The 24,509-nt window shown below is 40.7% G+C and overlaps 1 protein-coding gene across 1 annotated transcript in view; it reads right to left on the bottom strand.

Annotated features, from left to right (window-relative positions):
* Positions 1 to 24,509, bottom strand: part of LOC101106781 (ATP-binding cassette sub-family C member 4-like) — a 321,113-nt gene that overhangs the window by 238,737 nt on the left and 57,867 nt on the right. The window contains exons 2-4 of the mRNA XM_042254990.2: positions 23,685 to 23,795; positions 22,492 to 22,612; positions 50 to 274 (exon numbers count right to left, since the gene is read on the bottom strand). Of these exons, the coding sequence (XP_042110924.1) occupies positions 50 to 274; positions 22,492 to 22,612; positions 23,685 to 23,795 (457 nt within the window). The remainder of the gene's footprint in view (positions 1 to 49; positions 275 to 22,491; positions 22,613 to 23,684; positions 23,796 to 24,509) is intronic.

Here is a 24,509-nt window from a genome sequence, read left to right as displayed (position 1 = left end):
TTCTTATTCTTCAGAGGAGGTACAAACTTTTGTACCAAATGACACTTACCTTGCGGTAAATCATATGGCACACGGCTACTCTTAATCTCATTCCTATACGTTGAACGTAATAGAAGAAAAAGTGCACCAGAATTGCCCAAATGACAAGGCAGATATTCAGTACAGCAGTGTAGCCATAGGCTTTAAACACAGCCCCAGAATCAGAGGGATCATAATTTTGAAAGTAAGTAAGTAAATCCTCAAAATATGTCGGTAATAGTACTCTGAAGGTTTCCTAAAAGGAAAGGAAAAAAAACCTTAATTAGAAATACAAGCCATACCAGTTTTTCTTACCACAAGCTTCACTTTTTTTTAATTGAATTTTTACTGTTGTTCAGTTGCTAAGTCATGTCCATTTCTTTGTGACCCCCATGAACTACAGCATGCTAGGCTTCCCTGTCCTTCACTGTCTTTTGGAGTTTGCTCATACTCATGTCCATTGAGTCAGTGATGCCATTTAACTATATCATCCTCTGTTGCCCCCTTCTCCTTGTGCCCTCAATCTTTCCTAGCATCAAGATCTTTTCCAGTGAGTTGACTCTTTGCATCAGGTGGCCAAAGGATTGGATCTTCAGCTTCAGCATCAGTCCTTCCAATGAATATTTAGGACTGATTTCCTTTAGGATGGACTGGTTGGATCTCCTTGAAGTCAAAGGGACTCTTTAGAGTCTTCTCCAGCACCAGTTTGAAAGCATTAACTCTTCAGTGCTCAAACTTCTTTACAGTCCAACTCTCACATCTGTACATGACTACTGGAAAAACCAAAGCTTTGACTATGTGGACCTTTACTTGCACAGTAAAGTATAGTTGATTTCCAATGCTATGTTTCAGGTGTACAGCAAAGTGATTCAGTTATACATATATATATGTATATATATATATATATATATGTATATGTATATATATATATATATTCTTTTTCAGATTCTTTTCCTATATAGGTTATCACAGATTATTAAGTAGAGTACCCTGTGCTACATAGTGCTGTCTGCTCACTGTCTGATGCTTTGCAACCTTATAGACTGTAGCCTGCAAGGCTCCTCTGTCCATGGGATTCTCCAGCCAAGAATACTGGAGCGGGTTGCCATTTCCCCCTATAGGGGATCTTCCTGACACAGGGATCGAAACCACATCTCCTGCATCTCCTACATTAGCAGATGGATACTTCACCACTAAACTACATGGGAAGCCCCATGCTATACAGTAGGTCCTTGTCAATTATTAATATCAATTTCATATATAGTAGAGTGTATATGTTCACCTCAAAGTCCTAATTTATTCCTCCCCCTGCCTTTCCCCTTTGAAAACCATGTTTGTTTTTGAAGTCTGTTTGGAACAATGTTCATTTGTATCATTTTTTTTAGATTCAGCATATAACTGATACTATATGTATTTGTCCTTCTCTATCTGACTTACTTCACTCAGTATTATAATCTCCAAGCCCATCCATGTGGTTGCAAATGGTATTTTCTCATTCTTTTTTGTGACTGAGTAATATTTCATTGTATATACATACCACATCTTCTTTATCCATTTCTCTGTCAATAGATTTTTATATTGCTTCAAGACTATTGTACAGGAGACAGGGATCAAGACCATCCCCATGGAAAAGAAATGAAAAAAAGCAAAATGGCTGTCTGGGGGGGCCTTATAAATAGCTGTGAAAAGAAGAGAAGTGAAAAGTAAAGGAGAAAAGGAATGATATAAGCATCTGAATGCAGAGTTCCAGTGAATAGCAAGAAGAGATAAGAAAGCCTTCTTTAGCGATCAATGCAAAGAAATAGAGGAAAGCAACAGAAAGGGAAAGACTAGAGATCTCTCCAAGAAAATTAGAGATACCAAGGAAACATTTCATGCAAAGATGGGCTCGATAAAGGACAGAAATGGTATGGACCTAACAGAAGCAGAAGATATTAAGAAGAGGTGGCAAGAATACATGGAAGAATTGTACAAAAAAGATCTTCACGACCCAGATAATCATGATGGTGTGATCACTCATCTAGAGCCAGACATGCTGGAATGTGAAGTCAAGTGGGCCTTGGAAAGCATCATTACGAACAAAGCTAGTGGAGGTAATGGAATTCCAGTTGAGCTATTTCAAATCCTGAAAGATGATGCTGTGAAAGTGCTGCACTCAATATGCCAACAAATGTGGAAAACTCAGCAGTGGCCACAGAACTGGAAAAGGTCCATTTTCACTCCAATCCCAAAGAAAGGTAATGCAAAAGAATGCTCAAACTACTGCACAATTGCACTCATCTCACATGCTAGTAAAGTAATGCTCAAAATTCTCCAAGCCAGGCTTCAACAGTAGGTGAACTGTGAACTTCCTGATGTTCAAGCTGGTTTTAGAAAAGGCAGAGGAACCAGAGATCAAATTGCCAACATCCCCTGGATCATGGAAAAAGCAAGAGAGTTCCAGAAAAACATCTATTTCTGCTTTCTTGACTATGCTAAAGCCTTTGACTGTGTGGATCAAAAGAAACTGTGGAAAATTCTGAAAGAGATGGGAATACCAGACCACCCAACCTGCTTCTTGAGAAATCTGTATGCAGGTCAGGAAGCAACAGTTAGAACTGGACATGGAAATCCAGACTGGCTCCAAATAGGGAAAGGAGTGCATCAAGGCCGTATATTGTCACCCTGCTTATTTAACTTCTATGCAGAGTACATCATGAGAATCGCTGGACTGGAAGAAACACAAGCTGGAATCAAGATTGCCGGGAGAAATATCAATAACCTCAGATATGCAGATGACACCACCCTTATGGCAGAAAGTGAAGAGGAACTAAAAGCCTCTTGATGAAAGTGAAAGTGGAGAGTGAAAAAGTTGGCTTAAAGCTCAACATTCAGAAAACAAAGATCATGGCATCCGGTCCTGTCACTTCATGGGAAATAGACGGGGAAATAGTGGAAACACTGTCAGACTATTTTGGGGGGGGGGGCTCCAGAATCACTGCGGATGGTGACTGCAGCCATGAAATTAAAAGATGCTTACTCCTTGGAAGAAAAGTTATGATCAACCTAGACAGCATATTCAAAAGCAGAGACATTACTTTGCCAACAAAGGTTCGTCTAGTCAAGGCTATGGTTTTTCCTGTGGTCATGTATGGATGTGAGAGTTGGACTGTGAAGAAAGCTGAGCACCGAAGAATTGATGCTTTTCAACTGTGGTGTTGGAGAAGACTCTTGAGAGTCCCTTGGACTGCAAGGAGATCCAACCAGTCCATTCTGAAGATCAGCCCTGGGATTTCTTTGGAAGGAATGATGCTGAAGCTGAAACTCCAGTACTTTGGCCACCTCATGTGAAGAGCTGACTCATTGGAAAAGACTCTGATGCTGGAAGGGGATTGGGGGCAGGAGGAGAAGGGGACGACAGAGGATGAGATGGCTGAATGGCATCACTGACTCAATGGACGTGAGTCTGGGTGAACTCCAGCAATTGGTGATGGATAGGGAGGCCTGGCGTGCTGCAATTCATGGTGTCGCAAAGATTCGGACACGACTGAGTGACTGAACTGAACTGAACTGAGACTATTGTAAATAGTGATGCAATAAACACTGAGGTGCATTTGTCTTTTTCAAATTATGGTTTCCTCCAGATACACGCCCAGTAGAGGGATTGCTGGATCATGTGGTAGTTCTATTTTTTCGTTTTTTTGAGGAACCTCCACTCTCACCAACAGTGTAAGAGGTTTCCTTTCTCTCCACATCTTCCCCAGCATTTATTATTTGCAGACTTTTTGATGATGGTTATTCTGACTACTGTCAAGTGACAACTCATAGAAGTTTGATTTGCATTTCTCTAATAAATAACAATGTTAAAGCATCTTTTCATGTGCTTTTTGGCCATATGTATGTTTTCTTTTGAGATATGTCTATTAGACCTTCTGCCAATTTTTCTGATTGGGTTTTTTTTAATATATTGAGCTGCATGAGCTGTTATATATTTTCGAGATTAATCCCTTATCAATCACTTCATTTGCAAATATTTTCTTCCATTCTGTGGGTTGTCTTTTCATAAAAGGAGAAATCAACATTGGCACAAGAAAAGTGGGGGACTTTAGCACTCCACTTACATCAATGGACAGATCATACAGACAGAACAATCAATAAGGAAACAGAGGCCTTAAATGACATATTAAACCTTATGGACATAATTTATATTTATATGACATTCTGTATGAATGCAGCAGAATACACATTCTCCTCAAGTGCACATGGAACATTCTCCATGACAGCTAACATGCTGGGCCACAAAGCAACCCTCAGTAAATTTAAGAACACTGAAATCATATCAAGCATCTTATCTGACCACAACATTATGGATTACAAATCAACTACAAGGGAAAAACTATCAAAAAAAAACAGATATGAAAGCTAACTAATAACTTACTAAGCAACCAATGCATCACTGAAGAAATCAAAGAGGAAACCAAAAAATACCTAGAAACAAATGAAAATACAATGATCCTAAACCTATGGGATGCAACAAAAGCAGTTCTAAGAGAGAAGTTTATACTAATACAATCTTATCTCAGGAAATAAGAAGTTCAGTTCAGTTCGGTTCAGTCACTCAGTTGTGTCCGAATCTTTGCGACCCCATGAATCACAGCACGCCAGGCCTCCCTGTCCATCACCAATTCCAGGAGTCCACTCAGACTCACATCCATTGAGTCTGTGATGTCATCCAGCCGTCTCATCTTCGGTTGTCCCCTTCTCCTCCTGTCCCCAATCTCTCCCAGCATCAGAGTCTTTTCCAATGAGTCAACTCTTCACATGAGGTGGCCAAAGTACTGGAGCTTCAGCTTCAGCATCATTCCTTCCAAAGAAATCCCAGGGCTGAGCTCCTTCAGAATGGACTGGTTGGATCTCCTTGCAATCCAAGGGACTCTCAAGAGTCTTCTCCAACACCACAGTTCAAAAGCAGCAATTCTTTAGTGCTCAGCCTTCTTCACAGTCCAACTCTCACATCCATACATGACCACTGGAAAAACCATAGCCTTGAATAGACGGACCTTAGTTGACAAAGTAATGTCTCTGCTTTTGAATATGCTATCTAGGTTGATCATAACTTTTCTTCCAAGGAGTAAGCGTCTTTTAATTTCATGGCTGCAGTGATTCTGGAGCCCAAAAAAAAAGGCTCAAATAAACAACCTAAGCTTACACCTCAAGCAACTAGAGAAAAAAGTACAAAAAAAATTCAAAGTTAGGAGAAGGAAAAAAATTATAAATATCAGTGCAGAAATGAATTAAATAGAGATAAAGAAAACAATAGAACAGATCAATGAAACTAAAAGCTGGTTCATCAAAAATATAAGCAAAATTGATAAGCCTTTAACCAGACTTATCAAGAAAAAAAAGGAAGAGGACTCAAATCAACCAAGTTAGAAATGAAAAAGGAGAAGTTACAATGGACACTAAAGAAATACAAAGACATATGAGAGACTACTACAAGCAAATATATGCCAATAAAGTGGACAATCTCGAAGAAATGGGCAAGTGTTTAGAAAAGTAAAACCGTGCAAGATTGATGTTTGAACCAGGAAGAAATAGAAAATATGAACAGACTAGTCATAAGTACTGAAATTGAAGCTGTGAGTAAAAAGCTCCCAAGAAACAAAAGTCCAGGACCTGATGGCTTCACAGACAAAGATACCACAAAAAAGGAAAATTAAAGGCCAATCTCACTGATGAACATAGAAACAAAAATCCTCAACAAAATACTAGCAAATCGAATCCAACAACACATTAAAAAGATCACACACCATGATCAAGTGGGATTTATCTCAGGGAGGCAAGGACTCTTCAGTATATGCAAATCAATCAATATGATATATTATATTAACAAATTGAAAAATAAAAGCCATATGATCATCTCAATAGATGCAGAAAAAGCTTTCAACAAAATTCAATACCCATTTATGATTAAAAAAAAAAAAACTCTGCAGAGAGTGGGCATAGAAGGAACTTACCTAAACAAAATAAAGGCCATATGCCACAAACCCACAGCTAACATACTCAATGGTGAAAAGTTGAAAGTATTTCCTCTAAGATCAGGAACAAAAAAAGGATGTCCATTCTTGCCACTCTTATTCAACATAGTTTTTAAAGCCCTAGCCACAGCAATCAGAGAAGAAAAAGAAATAAAGGAATCCAAATTGGAAAAGAAGTAAAATTTTCACTGTTTGCAAATGACATGATACTATACATAGAAATTGCTAAAGCTGCTAACAGAAAACTACTAAAGCTCATCAATGAATTCAGTAAGCTTTCAAGAAACAAAATCAACACCCATAAATTGCCAGGAGCTAGCACAGGAGATCCCACCCATGACAAGGTCATGTGGAAGAGACCTGATGAGCAAGGCAGATCAGGACTCGAGGGACCCCCTGGACCTGCTCAAGCATCTACCCCAAAACCAGAATCTGTCCGTCTTACTATTTTGTGCCTTTCACCAACTCTTCTGACATTAACAGGGGGCTATCCCCAACCACCTTTCTCTGGAGAAAATCAACTTAGGGCTCTAGTTGATAAGTCTCTTGGGCATAAAAGGAATATTTCCATTTAAACCCTCTCTGTTGGCATTCTAACTTGCTTGGCAGGTTTATCCAGACTCCTGCAGCTACACTTGTGATTGTTCACAGCCTCCCAACTGTGAGAGACACAGGAAGCCTAAAACATTTTAAAAATATAGAGCCTTTCAAAGAGTTAAAAACTATTAGAGTAGTGCTCGTGTAGGATTTCACTGTTGAGCCAATGCTTGCTGCCAAGTTCCCATATCCCTAATCCACTGTGCACCTGGGAGTGCATTAGTTAACACAATTGGAATGTAAGAAAAACAAGTAGTCGCCTTGGAATTAACTACATCAGACCTTTGAGCTAATTGGTTGTTTCTTTGTTGTAACTCACTGCACCTTCGCTCCGTGAGAATGTAACTTTGTTTAGCATTTTCTGAGGCTGACATAGATTAGAAATATAAGTAAAAAACACTTCAAGGGAAAATAAGTTTTCTGGTTGAGCAGCCTTTACCAAAAGAGGGTCATAAAGTGTCCACAGGCCTCCAAGGCCAGAAAATAATGTATACAACATTGTTTATTGGAAAGGTGTGCAGAAAAAATCCTGGTTTCAATAAAGACAAAACAGATGTAATGTTTGGGCTGACTCTGCATTTCCCTCTATGTACAAGTCAAGGTATAAAAGTTCCTTTTGAAAATAAAGTTACGGGGGAGGAACTGTAAAGATGGCAGAGGAATAGGACAGGAAGACCACTTTCTCCCTCACAAATTCCTCAAAAGAACATTTCAACGCTGAGCAAACTCCACAAAACAACTTCTGTAGGCTGGCAGAGGACATCAGGCAACCAGAAAAGCAGACCATTGTCTTCAAAAACAGGTAGGAAAAATATAAAAGATGAAAAAGGAGACAAAGGAGGTGGGGAGGGAGCTCCGTCCCGGGAAGGGAAGCCCATCCAGTGAAGGGAATTTTAAGAAGAGAGGTCTCCAAACACCAGGAAACACTCTCCCTGCCGAGTCTGTGGCGAGCCTTGGAAACACAGAGGGCAACATAACAGGAAGGGAAAAATAAATAAATAATTAAAACCAACAGATTACAAGCCCAACAGTAACTCCCCCAGCGGAAAAGCAGCACAGACGCCTGCATCCGCCACAAGCTAGTGGGGGCAGGGCAGGGAAGCACGAGAGGCACGGGCTGCAGAGATTTGTAAGAATCAGGCAGGAACGCCCCACGCGCAACCAGAACGATCTAACTTGGGGTAGCAAACCAGACTGTGGGATAGCTACCACACGAAAAGCTCGAACATAAGACACTGACAGGACCGAGCACAGAACAAAGGACGGAACAGAAAAAGCCGGCTGCAGACCATCCCCCGCCGGGGACAGGCAGCCAGAGCCGTAAGGACTGGAAAGGGGCAATTGCAGACCCGGAGAGACTTCGCTTACCTAACTGCAAGCAGGCTTCCTTGCTAAGACTTCTGGGGGTGCTGGACAGTCACAATCTGCCTCACGGGGTGCGCCAGTGGTCCACCCAGAAAGCTGAGCAGCAGCGGCAGAAAAGGTGACAAGCCGCGGCGATCGCGCTCGCCAAACTCCTGAGCTACTCGGACCTAGGAAGGGCACAAAGCTCAGTCCCAGCCGAATCTGTGCCTCTGAGGGCTGCCTGAGCACCGAACCTGAGCGCCTTGGACCGGGGAAGTGCACACAGCCTAGGGCCGGCCTCAGACGGTTCCCGGCTGAGCATCGTAGAGCCAAAGTGGTTTGTGAGCCACGAGAAGGGACAGGTCAAGGGGGGCTGAGACACTGTGTGTACACGACAGTGCTATTTGTTTGCAGCACCCCCCATCCCCACAGCGTGACTGAACTAGTGAGCCTAAAAAACCAGCAAACAGAAGAAGTTAAACACAGGGAACCACCCTGGAAGTGATCCCACACGGCCCACAACATCAGAGAAGGGCCAGAAATATTTTACTATTTTTAAAATCATTCCTTTTTTTTTCCTTTTCTTTTCTTTTGCTTTTTTTCTCGAACTTTTTTTAAATTGTTAAGTCTTCCATTTCTCCTCTAATTTTTATTTCTATAACCTACTATTACTATTTTTTTAAAAAAAGACTTTTTTTTTTAAGGCAAACACCATATACAGTCTTTGGATGGTTGGTGGTGGGTTTTTTTTTTTTTTAATAATTCTTGTTTGTTTTTTTTTCTTTTTTCCTTTCTTCCTTTTTCCTTCTGCTTCTTTTCTTTAATATTGTATTTTTGAAAATCCAACCTCTGCTCTAGATTTTTAATCTTTGCTCTTAGGTTTTTGTTGTCAAATTTGTACATTTAAAAACCCAAACTTCACTACCCAAGTTTACCTCAGAGCGAGATTACTGGCTTGACCACTCTCTCCTCCTCTGGCCTCTCCTTTTTCTCGACCAGGTGGCCTCTGTCTCTTTTCTCCCCCATCTCTTCTCTATCTAACTCTGTGAATCTCTGTGTGTTCCAGACGGTGGAGAACACCTAAGGAACTGGTTACTGGCAGGATTTGTCTCTCTCCTTCTCATTCCTCTCTCTTATCCTCCTGGCCACCTCTGTCTACTTCCTCCCTCTCCTCTTCCCCGTATAACTCCATAAATACCTCTGAGCGGTCCAGACTCTGGAGCGCACATAAGGAAGTGACTACTGGCTAGCTTGTTCTCTCCTCTTTTGATCTCACCGCATCTCATTCCAGGTACCTCTAACTATCCCCTCCATCTTCTCTTCTCCTTGTAACTCAGTGAACCTCTCTCAGTGTCTCTCAATGTGGAGAAACTTTTCATCTTTAACCTAGATGTTTTATCATCAGTGCTGTATAGATGGAGAAGTCTAGAGGCTACTGTAAAAATAAAACTGAAAACCAGAAGCAGGAGGCTTAAATCCAAAGCCTGAAAACATTAGAGAACTCTTGAATTCAGGGAACATTAAGCAATAGGAGCTCATCAAATGCCTTCATACCTACACTGAAACCAAGTTCCACCCAAGGGCCAACAAGTTCCAAAACAAGACATACCACTCAAACTCTCCAGCAACACAGGAACACACCTCTGAGCTTCAATATACAGGCAGCTCAAAATTCTTCCAAAACCTTTGATGTCTTATAACCCATTACTGGTCACTCCACTGCACTCCAGAGAGAAGAAACCCAGCTCCGCCCACCAGAACTCCAACACAAGCCTCCCTAACCAGGAAACCTTGACAAGCCACTGATACAATCCCACCCACAGTGAGGAAGCTCCATAATAAAGAGAACTCCACAAATTACCAGAATATAAAAAGGCCACCCCAAACGCAGCAATGTAACCAAGATGAAGAGACAGAGGAATACTCAGCAGGTAAAGGAACAGGAGAGTTGCCCACCAAACCAAACAAAAGAGGAAGAAGTAGGGAATCTACCTGAGAAGGAATTCCGAATATTGATAGTGAAAATGATCCAAAATCTTGAAATCAAAATGGAATCACAGATAAATAGCCTAGAGACAAGGATTGAGAAGATGCAAGAAAGGTTTAACAAGGACCTAGAAGAAATAAAAAAGAGTCAAAATATAATGCATAATGCAATAAATGAGACCAGAAACACACTGGAGGCAACAAATAGTAGAATAACAGAGGCAGAAGATAGAATTAGTGAAATAGAAGATAGAATGGTAGAAATAAATGAATCAGAGAGGAAAGAAATGAGGACAATCTCAGAGACCTCCAGGACAATATGAAACGCTCCAACATTCGAATTATAGGAGTCCCAGAAGAAGAAGACATAAAGAAAAACCATGAGAAAATCCTTGAGGAGATAATAGTTGAAAACTTCCCTAAAATGGGGAAGGAAATAATCACCCAAGTCCAAGAAACACAGAGAGTTCCAAATAGGATAAACCCAAGGCGAAACACCCCAAGATGCATATTAATCAAATTAACAAAGATCAAACACAAAGAACAAATATTAAAAGCAGCAAGGGAAAAACAACAAATAACACACAAGGGGATTCCCATAAGGATAACAGCTGATCTTTCAATAGAAACTCTTCAGGCCAGGAGGGAATGGCAAGACATACTTAAAGTGATGAAAGACAATAACCTACAGCCCAGATTACCGTAGCCAGAAAGGATCTCATTCAAATACGAAGGAAAAATCAAAAGCTTTACAGACAAGCAAAAGCTGAGAGAATTCAGCACCACCAAACCAGCTCTCCAACAAATGCTAAAGGATATTCTCTAGACAGGAAACACGAAAAGGGTGTATAAACCCAAACCCAAAACAATAAAGTAAATGGTAACAGGATCATACTTATCAATAATTACCTTAAAAGTAAATGGGTTGAACACCCCAACCAAAAGGCAAAGACTGGCCGAATGGATACAAAAATAAGACCCCTCTATATGCTGCTTACAAAAGACCCACCTCAAAACAAGGGACACATACAGACTGAAAGTGAAGGGCTGGAAAAAGATATACCACACAAACAGAGACCAAAAGAAAGCAGGAGTGGCAATACTCATATCCGATAAAATAGACTTTAAAACAAAGGCTGTGAAAAGAGACAAAGAAGGCCACTACATAATGATCAAAGGATTAATCCAAGAAGAAGATATAACAATTATAAATATATATGCACCCAGCATAGGAGCACCGCAATATGTAAGACAAATGCTAACAAGTATGAAAGGGGAAATCAAAAATAACACAATAATAGTGGGAGACTTTAATACCCCACTCACACCTATGGACAGATCAACTAAACAGAAAATTAACAAAGAAATGCAAACTTTAAATGATACATTAGATCAGTTAGACCTAATTGATATCTATAGGACATTTTACCCAAAACAATGAATTTTACCTTTTTTTCAAGTGCTCATGGAACCTTCTCCAGGATAGATTACATCCTGGGCCATAAATCTAAACTTGATAAATTCAAAAAAAATCGAAATCATTCCAAGCATCTTTTCTGACCATAATGCATTAAGATTAGATCTCAATTACAGGAGAAAAACTATTAAAAATTCCAACATATGGAGGTTGAACAACACACTTCTGAATAACCAACAAATCACAGAAGAAATCAAAAAAGAAATCAAAATATGCATAGAAACTAATGAAAATGAAAACACAACAACCCAAAACCTGTGGGACACTATAAAAGCAGTGCTAAGAGGAAAGTTCATAGCAATACAGGCATACCTCAAGAAACAAGAAAAAAGTCAAATAAATAACCTAACTGTACAACTAAAGCAACTAGAAAAGGAAGAATTGGAGAACCCCAGAGTTAGTAGAAGGAAAGAAATCTTAAAAATTAGGGCAGAAATAAATGCAAAAGAAACAAAAGAGACCATAGCAAAAATCAACAAAGCCCAAAGCTGGTTCTTTGAAAGGATAAATAAAATTGACAAACCATTAGCCAGACTCATCAAGAAACAAAGAGAGAAAAATCAAATCAATAAAATTAGAAATGAAAATGGAGAGATCACAACAGACAACACAGAAATACAAAGGATCATAAGAGACTACTATCAGCAGTTGTATGCCAATAAAATGGACAACGTGGAAGAAATGGACAAATTCTTAGAAAAGTACAACTTTCCAAAACTGAACCAGGAAGAAATAGAAAATCTTAACAGACCCATCACAAGCACGGAAATTGAAACTGTAATCAGAAATCTTCCAGCAAACAAAAGCCCAGGTCCAGACGGCTTCACAGCTGAATTCTACCAAAAATTTCGAGAAGAGCTAACACCTATCCTACTCAAACTCTTCCAGAAAATTGCAGAAGAAGGTAAACTTCCAAACTCATTCTATGAGGCCACCATCACCCTAATACCAAAACCTGACAAAGATGTCACAAAAAAAAGAAAACAGGCCAATATCACTGATGAACATAGATGCAAAACTCCTCAACAAAATTCTAGCAATCAGAATCCAACAACACATTAAAAAGATCATACACCATGACCAAGTGGGCTTTATCCCAGGGATGCAAGGATTCTTCAATATCCACAAATCAATCAATGTAATTCACCACATTAACAAATTGAAAAATAAAAACCATATGATTACCTCAATAGATGCAGAGAAGGCCTTTGACAAAATTCAACATCCATTTATGATAAAAACTCTCCAGAAAGCAGGAATAGAAGGAACATACCTCAACATAATAAAAGCTATATATGACAAACCCACAGCAAACGTTATCCTCAATGGTGAAAAATGGAAAGCATTTCCCCTAAAGTCAGGAACAAGACAAGGGTGCCCACTTTCACCGCTACTATTCAACATAGTTCTGGAAGTTTGGGCCACAGCAATCAGAGCAGAAAAAGAAATAAAAGGAATCCAAATTGGAAAAGAAGAAGAAAAACTCTCACTGTTTGCAGACGACATGATCCTCTACATAGAAAACCCTAAAGACTCCACCAGAAAATTACTAGAGCTAATCAATGAATATAGTAAAGTTGCAGGATATAAAATCAACACACAGAAATCCCTTGCATTCCTATACACTAATAATGAGAAAGTAGAAAAAGAAATTAAGGAAACAATTCCATTCACCATTGCAACTAAAAGAATAAAATACTTAGGAATATATCTACCTAAAGAAACTAAAGACCTATATATAGAAAACTATAAAACACTGATGAAAGAAATGAAAGAGGACACTAATAGATGGAGAAATATACCATGTTCATGGATCGGAAGAATCAATATAGTGAAAATGAGTATACTACCCAAAGCAACTTGCAAATTCAATGCAATCCCTATCAAGCTACCAGCCACATTTTTCACAGAACTAGAAAAAATAATTTCAAGATTTGTATGGAAATACAAAAACCTCGAATAGCCAAAGCAATCTTGAGAAAGAAGAATGGGACTGGAGGAATCAACTTGCCTGACTTCAGGCTCTGCTACAAAGCCACAGTCATCAAAACAGTATGGTACTGGCACAAAGACAGACATATAGATCAATGGAACAAAATAGAAAGCCCAGAGATAAATCCACACACATATGGATACCTTATCTTTGACAAAGGAGGCAGGAATATACAATGGAGTAAAGACAATCTCTTTAACAAATGGTGCTGGGAAAACTGGTTAACCACTTGTAAAAGAATGAAACTAGATCACTTTCTAACACTGCACACAAAAATAAACTCAAAATGGATTAAAGATCTAAATGTAAGATCAGAAACTATAAAACTCCTAGAGGAGAACATAGGCAAAACACTCTCCAACATAAATCACAGCAGGATCCTCTATGATCCACCTCCCAGAATACTGGAAATAAAAGCAAAAATAAACAAATGGGATCTAATTAAAATTAAAAGCTTCTGCACAACAAAGGAAAATATAAGCAAGGTGAAAAGACAGCCTTCTGAATGGGAGAAATTAATAGCAAATGAAGCAACTGACAAACAACTAATCTCAAAAATATACAAGCAACTTATGCAGCTCAATTCCAGAAAAATAAACGACCCAATCAAAAAATGGGCCAAAGGACTAAATAGACATTTCTCCAAAGAAGACATACAGATGGCTAACAAACACATGAAAAGATGCTCCACATCACTCATTATTAGAGAAATGCAAATCAAAACCACAATGAGGTACCACTTCACACCAGTCAGAATGGCTGCGATCCAAAAATCTGCAAGCAATAAATGCTGGAGAGGGTGTGGAGAAAAGGGAACCCTCCTACACTGTTGGTGGGAATTCAAACTAGTACAGCCACTATGGAGAACAGTGTGGAGATTCCTTAAAAATTGCAAATAGAACTACCTTATGACCCAGCAATCCCTCTGCTGGGCATACACACCGAGGAAACCAGAATTGAAAGAGACACATGTACCCCAATGTTCATCGCAGCACTGTTTATAATAGCCAGGACATGGAAACAACCTAGATGTCCATCAGCAGATGAATGGATAAGAAAGCTGTGGTACGTATACACAATGGAGTATTACTCAGCCGTTAAAAAGAATTCATTTGAATCAGTTCTGATGAGATGGATAAAACTGGAGCCGATTATACAGAGTGAAGTAAGCCAGAAAGAAAAACACCAATACAGTATACTAACACATATATATGGAATTTAGGAAGATGGCAATGACGACCCTGTATGCAAGACAGCAAAAAAGACACAGATGTGTATAACGGACTTTTGGACTCAGAGGGAGAGGGAGAGGGTGGGATGATTTGGGAGAATGGCATTGTAACATGTATACTATCATGTAAGAATCGAATCGCCAGTCTATGCCCGACGCAAGATACAGCATGCTTGGGGCTGGTGCATGGGGATGACCCAGAGAGATGTTATGGGGAGGGGAGGTGGGAGGGGGTTCATGTTTTGGAATGCATGTAAGAATTAAAGATTTTAAAATTATAAATAAATAAATAAATAATAAATTTTTTAAAAAATAAAATAAAGTTACGGGCCTCGCTCACAGAAGCTTGGTAACCCCGTGTCATTTTTTCTCTCTCCTCTTTCCTTTCCTTTTCAGGCTGATCCCTTGGAGCACAGAGGCTCTCTGAGTTCACTTTCCTGCCCGGGCTTCTAAGACCCTCTTGCGAAGGTGCTCTGCATCTTCTTCCCATCAAGAGGGCGCCTGTGACCTACGTGAACAGAGCAAGTCCCATGCTGGGGCTTTATTGGCTTTCTGCGTCAACCAAGGAATATCAACCTCTTTCTCTCCTCTATTTTCTTATCTGCAACATTCTTTCTTTATCTCTCTCTAAATCTCTCTTGCCAATGCCGTCTCGCCTGAGGGTACCCCCTGGATCCTGCTGGGGATGGACCCCAGCAATAAATCTCTTGCATTTCTATACACAAACCAGCTTCACTTTTATTAGCATATTAAAATGGCATTTTTACAAAATGCTACACTCATGGCTAATCTAAAAGAAAAATATACAGATCCACTCTATTCGGTAAGACAAGCAGACAATAGCTTTAAACTTAAGCCAAATTTTTTCAAGGTAATAAATCCTTGGTACATTGTGTTTGGTACACTGTGGATGCTCAATAAACATTACATCCAGTATTTTAGAACACATTAAGTAAAACACCAAGTGAGTCTTTGTCTAAGATGAATGAGGAAAAGGTGACAGAAGAAGGATAAGAGATTTGTTTCCATATGAACAAGCCCTACTGGTAGCCTGTCCCAGTCCCCTGTAGTCTCAATGTCCCAGCCGGACAGAAAGTCAAGATGGCACATGTAGGTAAGACACACTCCTGCTATCATCTTTTGCTTTAAGAGCCTTTACGAACTGACACATTGGCACAAAAACAGATCCAGTCTTTCCCAGCCAGAATTCTACATGTCAGGAGATCAAGATATAAGACTTTAGCTTTTGTTGGGAGTATCACAAATAAACCAGGCTTGGGAGGTTACCAGATTTTCAGCTCCATGTGGCACTGCATCAGTATATCTCTAGACCTTAGAAGCTGGGATGTTCCTTGGAGTTAAAAATTAAACACAGCAGAAGACAAGCTAAAAATAACATATCCATGGTTCCCCATCATCTACACACTGCAGATGTTGGTTTGGAAGAAATTATTTCTTCCCCAGAGCAAAAATTTAAAATACTAAACAAATCAGTTGAGAGGCATTAGGGCTTAACTCCTGAGTAAGACTTACAGAAAACAATTGTCTTTCTCCAAAGAAATAGCAACACTTGCCCACCCTGCCAAATAGCCACTCCACCAAACATCCTACTACTTCCTCCCTGTAGTCACCGCTTGAGAAAGTACCCTTTTTCTCCAGCAAGGGAAACCAAACTCTCAACACGAGTTCAGGTCACAAAAAGTCAACACTTAGGCCCTCAACATCATTTCCTCCACAGACTTGTCAAAAGACAAAATGCCAAAAGTTTGGAAATATTTCTAGAATTCCATTTTGAGATAAACTTTTCCTTTTAAGCAATCGCCTTACTAACACAGACAAGGCAAACAACTGACAGGCCTGCTTTGAGAGTTCTCTTCTCTCTATCTGAAGTTGAGGAACCCATGCACAAGAGGAAGGGAAAGTAGAATCTAAAACACCAGACATAAGACAAAACTAACAAGCATTTTCTGCTCAGCCAACTAGTACCCAATCAGGGAATTTACAGAAAGCTATCCTCATCCCTCAGATGCATGTGACATTGAACTCCAATACTCCTGTTTTGTTGCATGCACATGTTCACACCCTGCATCAACTGCCTTTTCTTCCAAGAGATCAAAGAAGTTTTAATCTACTATAGAGAAGTAGGGCTTCCCCAAAGGCTCAGTATTAAAAAATGCAGGGGATGCAGCAGGAGCTGCAGGTTCGATCCCTGGGTCAGGAAGATCCCTTGGAGAAGGAAATGGCAACCCATTCCAGTATTCTTGCCCAGAGAATTCCATGGACAGTAGAGCCTGGCAGGCTATAATCCATGGGATTGCAAGAATCAGACATGACTTAACAACTAAACAGCAACAATAGAGAAGTAAGCAAATAATGCTTAGCTAAATATGAGTAAGATGATCAAATCAGAGCAAAATGTTCGGTTCTCAAAAGCACAAAGGCTCACTATTACTTTTCCAGCATGCTTCATCATTCATTCCAAGGGGCATGAAGAGTTTAAAAGAGCCCCTCATACAATGGATAGTAAAACAGACTTTTTATAGAGTTTACTGAGATGAAACGGGAGGCTTGCACAGAGAAGCAAGAACGTCAAACTGGACACATGCACAGTTCCAGCCCAAGTACGGCCAAGGACAGCCCAGTGCTGCAGCCTGCAAACCTGGGGCTCTCCACCAGAAGCCCAGCACCAACACCTGCCTTTGCAGACTGTCCTGAAACTTATGATTGTCTCTGGGAATCACTGTTGCCTGTTACTCAGTGCTTTGATTGAGCCTAACATTGGTTTTCCCCATGGAAAAGAAATGCAAAAAAGCAAAATGGCTGTCTGGGGAGGCCTTACAAATAGCTGTGAAAAGAAGAGAGGCGAAAAGCAAAGGAGAAAAGGAAAGATATAAGCATCTGAATGCAGAGTTCCAAAGAATAGCAAGAGGTAAGAAAGCCTTCTTCAGCAATCAATGCAAAGAAATCGAGAAAAACAACAGAATGGGAAAGACTAGAGATCTCTTCAAGAAAATCAGAGATACCAAGGGAACATTTCATGCAAAGATGGGCTCAATAAAGGACAGAAATGGTATGAACCTAACAGAAGCAGAAAATATTAAGAAGGGTGGCAAGAATACATGGAAGAACTGTACAAAAAAGATCTTCACGACCCAGATAATCATGATGGTGTGATCACTTATCTAGAGCCAGAAATCTTGGAATGTGAAGTCAAGTGGGCCTTAGAAAGCATCACTACAAACAAAGCTAGGGGAGGTGATGGAATTCCAGTGGAGCTGTTTCAAATCCTGAAAGATGATGCTGTGAAAGTGCTGCACTCAATATGCCAGCAAATTTGGAAAACTCAGCAGTGGCCACAGGACTGTAAAAGGTCAGTTTTCATTACAATTCCAAAGAAAGGCAATGCAAAAGAATGCTCAAAGTATCACACAATTGCACTCATCTCACACGCTAGTAAAGTAATGCTCAAAATTCTCCAAGCCAGACTTCAGCAATATGTGAACTGTGAACTCCCTGATGTTCAAGCTGGTTTTAGAAAAGGCAGAGGAACCAGAGATCAAATTGCCAACATCCACTGGATCATCGAAAAAGCAAGAGAGTTCCAGAAAAACATCTATTTCTGCTTTATTGACTATACCAAAGCCTTTGACTGTGTGGATCACAATAAACTGTGGAAAATTCTGAAAGAGATGGGAATACCAGACCACCTGACCTGCCTCTTGAGAAACCTGTATGCAGGTCAGGAAGCAACAGTTAGAACTGAACATGGAACAAAAGACTGGATCCAAATAGGAAAAGGAGTACATCGAGGCTATATATTGTCACCCTGCTTATTTAACTTCTATGCAGAGTACATCATGAGAATCGCTGGACTGGAAGAAACACAAGCTGGAATCAAGATTGCTGGGAGAAATATCAATAACCTCAGATAGGCAGATGACACCACCCTTATGGCAGAAAGTGAAGAGGAGCTAAAAGCCTCTTGATGAAAGTGAAAGAGAAGAGTGAAAAAGTTGGCCTAAAGCTCAACATTGAGAAAATGAAGATCATGGCATCTGGTCCCATCACTTCATGGGAAATAGATGGGGAAACAGTAGAGACAGTGTCATACTTTATTTTTGGGGGCTCCAGAATCACTGCAGATGGTGACTGCAGCCATGAAATTAAAAGACGCTTGCTCCTTGGAAGAAAAGTTATGACCAACCTAGATAGTATATTCAAAAGCAGAGACATTACTTTGCCAACTAAGGTCCGTCTAGCCAAGGCTGTGGTTTTTCCTGTGGTCATGTATGGATGTGAGAGTTGGACTGTGAAGAAGGCTGAGCACCGAAGAATTGATGCTTTTGAACTGTGATGTTGGAGAAGACCCTTGAGAGTCCCTTGGACTGCAAGGAGATCAAATCAATCCATTCTGAAGGAGATCAGCCCTGGGATTTCTTTGGAAGGAATGATGCTGAAACTGAAGCTCCAGTACTTTGGACACCTCATGCGAAGAGCTGACTCATTGGAAAAGACTCTGATGCTGGGAGAGATTGGGGGCAGGAGGAGAAGGGGACAACCGAGGATGAGATGGCTGGATGGCATCACAGACTCGATGGACGTGAGTCTGGGTGAACTCCGGGAGATGGTGATGGACATGGAGGCCTGGTGTGCTGTGATTCATGGGGTCACAAAGAGTCGGACACGACTGAGTGACTGAACTGAACTGAACTGAACATTGGTGTAATTATAAAAGAAGTAAGAGCAATATCACCCACCAAAGAGCATACCAACAGATGCTACAAATTCAGCAAAAAAAAAAAAAAAAAAAAAGCAAATAAAGGTACGTCATTACTGCTTAAGTGTCAGGATTTTTATACTAAAAGATATCATTTAATAACCCAGTTGAGAAAACAGTCTCATTAAGGAGTAATGCCAGTTCATGGCCCATAGCTTCAACTCCTCTATGTATTCTTGATTCTGAACCTCAACTAGTAAGAAATACAACAGCTAAGAAAATACTCACTATCAAACCTGAAACTAACCAAATTAAAATTTTCTGGATAAGTAGGAACAAGGGCAAAAATTACCCCCATAAATCCTTCACTTTTGACACCAATCTTTGACCCAATGAAAACTTTTTCCACAAACCAACTGAAAATACTTTTATTCCTTCACAAGTATTCTTCACAATTTAAAACCATAAAAGATTTCTTTTTTAAGCCCAACTTAATTCCACAATGCTCATCATTCAAAGTTCTCTGAGAGTCTCAGAGTCTCTGAGGCAGACATTTCTTGATGGAATCCTTCATATTAAGCCTCCTAGAAGTATCATCTGTTTGACCCCATGTCTTGTTCAGGGGAACTTCTTACATGTTTGATGCTAGAACTTCCTCAGTGGGTACAATGCCTCCTCCATGTTTCCCCATGAAACATTTCTTGCCCAATTCCATGATCAAAAAAAAAGGAAAATACAGGATATAGAAATGAGCAATCAGGCAAAGAAAGACTGCTTGAGTTAAACATAGGCAGAAAAGAGTGAGTTTGTGGGAAAATGAAGGCAGTTAATCTTTAGAAAAGGGGAACAGGTGACAAGAGAACTAAGGAGGAAAAGCAGTGAATCTGGGGAAATCATAACCACCAGGATCCTAGATACACCTTCACTCCTCTTTTACACAGTGGTCTTCATCCTGACTGCACCTTAGCATCACCTGGGGGAGCAATGCAGTTAAGAGCACTCAAAGGCCTGAGGCCCCGCCTCCAGAATCTGGTTTAGATTCAACTGGTTAGGGATGGATCATGAAGTTCCCTCTCCATGGACAATTCTGGTTACAGGAACTAATTCCATGTAAGTATCTACTATCCTCCTCTCCCACAATGTCATGGCATTTGAGCCTGGAAAAGCTACAGACCTACTTATAAGTACCACAAAGGCTGACTGGATTGGTAGGTGGATTGATTGGTTGGCTAATTGATTGGCTGTGCTTGGTCTTCATTACTGCAAATGAGCTTTCTCTAGTTGGAGCAAGCAAGGGCTACTCTGTAGTTACAGTGCCCAGGCTTCTCATTGTGGTGGCTTCTCTTGTTGCCTAGCATGGGCTCTATGCACGTGGATTTCTTTAGTTGTGGCTTCCAAGCTCTAGAGCACAGGCTCAGTGGTTGTGGTGCTGTGGGGCTTAGTTACCTTGTAGCATGGGGAATCTTTCCAGACCAGGGATATAACCAGTGTCCCCTGCACTGGCAGGCAGATTCCTAACCACTGGAGCACCAGGGATGTCTACCACAAAGGGTTTCAATCAGAATTCAATGTAACATATCATACTTCCAAGAAAAATCCTTATGACCCCAAGTCCTGAGGTTCCAATAATGAAATTACAACCTTTCTGTACATTAGGAAAGATTGAGTGTTCAGAAAACACTACATTTACAAAACGAAAAGATAAATCCAAATGGGTTTGTTAAGTTGCCTCTAAAAGGAGAAGGAATTAGAATGGAACAAGGATATCAAACTTTTTTTTTAAGTAGTTTCTTCTGTTGATTTAACTTTAGAAGCATGGAAACATTATACAGAATTATAATAATAAAACAACTAATTTTTAAAAAAGCAATTCCTAAAATCTCAGAGTAAAATGAAACAAAAGCAACTAAATATATACTCATCCAATTGGTTGGCAGAGCCATATTAAAAAGAACTATTCTTGATGAAAGTGAAAGAGGAGAGTGAAAAAGTTGGCTTAAAGCTCAACATTCAGAAAATGAAGATCATGGCATCTGGTCCCATCACTTCATGGCAAATAGATGGGGAAACAGTGGAAACAGTGTCAGACTTTATTTTGGAGGGCTCCAAAATCACTGCAGATGGTGACTGCAGCCATGAAATTAAAAGAAAGCTAACTCCTTAGAAGGAAAGTTATGACCAACCTAGACAGCACATTCAAAAGCAGTGACATTACTTTACCAACAAAGGCCCATCTAGTCAAGGCTATGATTTTTCCAGTAGTCATGTATGGATATGAGAGGTGGACTATAAAGAAAACTGAGCACTGAAGAATTGATGCTTTTGAACTGGGGTGTTGGAGAAGACTCTTGAGAGTCCCTTGGACTGCAAGGAAATCCAACCAGTCCCTCCTAAAGGAGATCAGTCCTGGGTGTTCACTGGAAGGACTGATGTGGAAGCTGAAACTCCAATACTTTGGCCACCTGATGCAAAGAGCAGACTCATTTGAAAAGACCCTGATGCTGGGAAAGATTGAAGGCAGGAAGAGAAGGGGACGACAGAGGATGAGATGGTTGGGTGGCATCACTGACTCAATGGACATGAGTCTGGGTAAACTCCAGGAGCTGGTGATAGACAGGGAGGCCTGGCATGCTGCAGTTCATGGGATCACAAACAGTTGAACTGAGGGACTGAACTGAACTGAACAATATCGTAACTTGGAATAAAACGTCTTTTCTTTTCAGTCCTTCTTTCCAGGATACTACATTTTAATCAGTTAAAAGGAAAAGAGGAATCCCCCAGAGGTCCAATCCTTTAAGTATCTTCGTATCCTAAAAATAAATACAACCATTGAACTACATCATGTTTCCTAGACATTTTATCCTCTGATCTTAAACCACTGGCCTCTTTCCCTATCAGTTGCATCCATCTCAGTACTGATCTCGGATAAGGCAATGGCAATCCACTCCAGTGTTCTTGCCTGGAGAATCCCAGGGACAGGGAAGCCTGGTGGGCTGCCGTCTATGGGGTCGCACAGAGTCGGACACGACTGAAGCGACTTAGCAGCAGCAGCAGCAGCAGCAGTACTGATCTGCATGTATACAGCAATGCACTGTATATAAAAGCTTTTACCTCAAAAAGCTTAAAAATTGTAAAAGGCAAATAGGATTTCCAGTAACACTTTATGATTGCTTTCATTAAAGAAGGCTCCCGTGCATCTTTCTCAGCTCTGTTCACTTCTTGATCCCAGTACCTGTGATGAGAAACAAAGCACAGTAAAGAACAGCGCGTCCTCCAAAGGGAAGACAGGGAAGGGCCGGAGTGGGAGATGAGCCTTCACTACAGGGCGCTCTGTGGCTGCCCCATAGATGCTGGCTAACTGCCCACAGGGCTTCTGTGAGCAAAGATGAACAGTGCAGACCCTGAAGTACCAGGCCTGTTTCCCTTCAACAAGCCTTGGGAAATGAGTTCCTGCCAAACTTTGCTGGATTCACAGCACCATGAACAGCTTAAGAGGGCAGACACCTTCCTCCTGTTGCAGAAAAGAAGCTAATTCTGACTACATGTTGGAAACTGTTTCTCTGACTTGCTTTTTGTTGCTTTTGTTATTACAGTCATACATAATGGCCTGCCTCAGAGGACCCTGCCACTCTGCCTGACTGTAAACTAAAGTGCTTTTGTCCAGCTCTTAGATAATCTAACCTCCCCACCTGTGAATAGAAGAGATTAACACTCCCCTTCCAAAGGCTGGCCATTCCCTTGGAGATGTGTTATAGGACTGAAAATCCTTTCACTTTACTTCCCCACTGCCTCTCCCTCTCTATTCTGCATTTTGGCTTTAGTTCCTCATTGCTTCCTTCTCTCTGACTCTACGAAAGAACCTGGCATCCAGACCTTGACAAGATGGTTACTCTGAGTCACCAGTTTGCCATCTTCTGGGTCAGCCAGCTTTCTGAATAGTCATAGTCCTTGCCTCAATACCTTGTCTCTCAGATTCATTGGTCTGTCATGCGGTGAGCAGAGTGAGCTTGGACTCAGTAACACTCCAGCGATCCCACCTCCCAGGACAGAGCTCAGCCTCCAAGGCCTTGACTGTGGGCTCCCTCCACTTGCACAGATGCACAGGGAACATAGACTCCTCGAAACCTCCAAAGTGGGCTAAGACCAGGATTAGCCTGAGACGGGTGAGTATGCCAGGTCAGGAGAGGAGGCTCAGAAGAACCCAGAGGAAGGCAAAGCCCCCCCCCCCACACACACACACACACCTTTAGCCCCACGTGGAAATTCTCACTCTCCCTCCCCTTCTCCCTGCTGCCTGTGCTTACCCTTGCAGCTCTTCTCCAAGGTGCTGGGAGCGATCTTCTGGAAGCACCGAGTACATGTCATCTTCTTCTAATCTCCGTTTATGACCAATTTTAAACAAGGGATTTATCCACCTGTTAAAAATTAAGAGAAAAGAAGAGAGATGGAAATTCAGACTACACATCTTGTTGCACAGAAGAAGCCAATTCTGACTCCATGTTGAAAACTGTTTCTTTGACTTGCTTTTATTAGTAAAATCATACACAATGGCCTCCTAAAAGAACCCTTGCTCTTCTGTTTGACTGTAAACTACAGTGCCTTTGTTCAGTTCATGGAGAGATAGTTTGTCCCTGCCTACCCGTGAGTAGAAGAGCTTAACACACCCCTTCCAAAGGCTGGCCATTCCCTTGGAGATGTTTTGCAGGACTGAAGACTCTTTTACTTTACTGCCTCTCACTCTCTATTTTGCCTTTTGACTTTAGCTCCTTATTGTTTTTCTCTGTGATCTATAAAAGAATCTGGTATCCAGACCCCAATAAGATGGTTATTTTGAGGCATTAGCCTGACATTGTACAGGAGACAGGGATCAAGACCATCCCCAAGAAAAAATGCAAAAAAGCAAAATGGCTGTCTGAGGAGGTCTTACAAATAGCTCTGAAAAGAAGAGAAGCAAAAAGCAAAGGAAAAAGAAAGATATACCCATTTGAATGCAGAGTTCCAAAAAAATAGCAAGGAGAGATAAGAAAACCTTTCTCAGGGATCAATGCAAAGAAATAGAGGGAAACAATAGAATGGGAAAGACTAGAGATCTCTTAAAGAAAATTAGAGATACCAAGGGAACATTTCAT

This window comes from Ovis aries, chromosome 10 (genome assembly GCF_016772045.2).
Source record: "Ovis aries strain OAR_USU_Benz2616 breed Rambouillet chromosome 10, ARS-UI_Ramb_v3.0, whole genome shotgun sequence".
NCBI classification, from domain to species: domain Eukaryota; kingdom Metazoa; phylum Chordata; class Mammalia; order Artiodactyla; family Bovidae; genus Ovis; species Ovis aries.
This window is presented reverse-complemented; position numbering and strand designations above follow the sequence as displayed.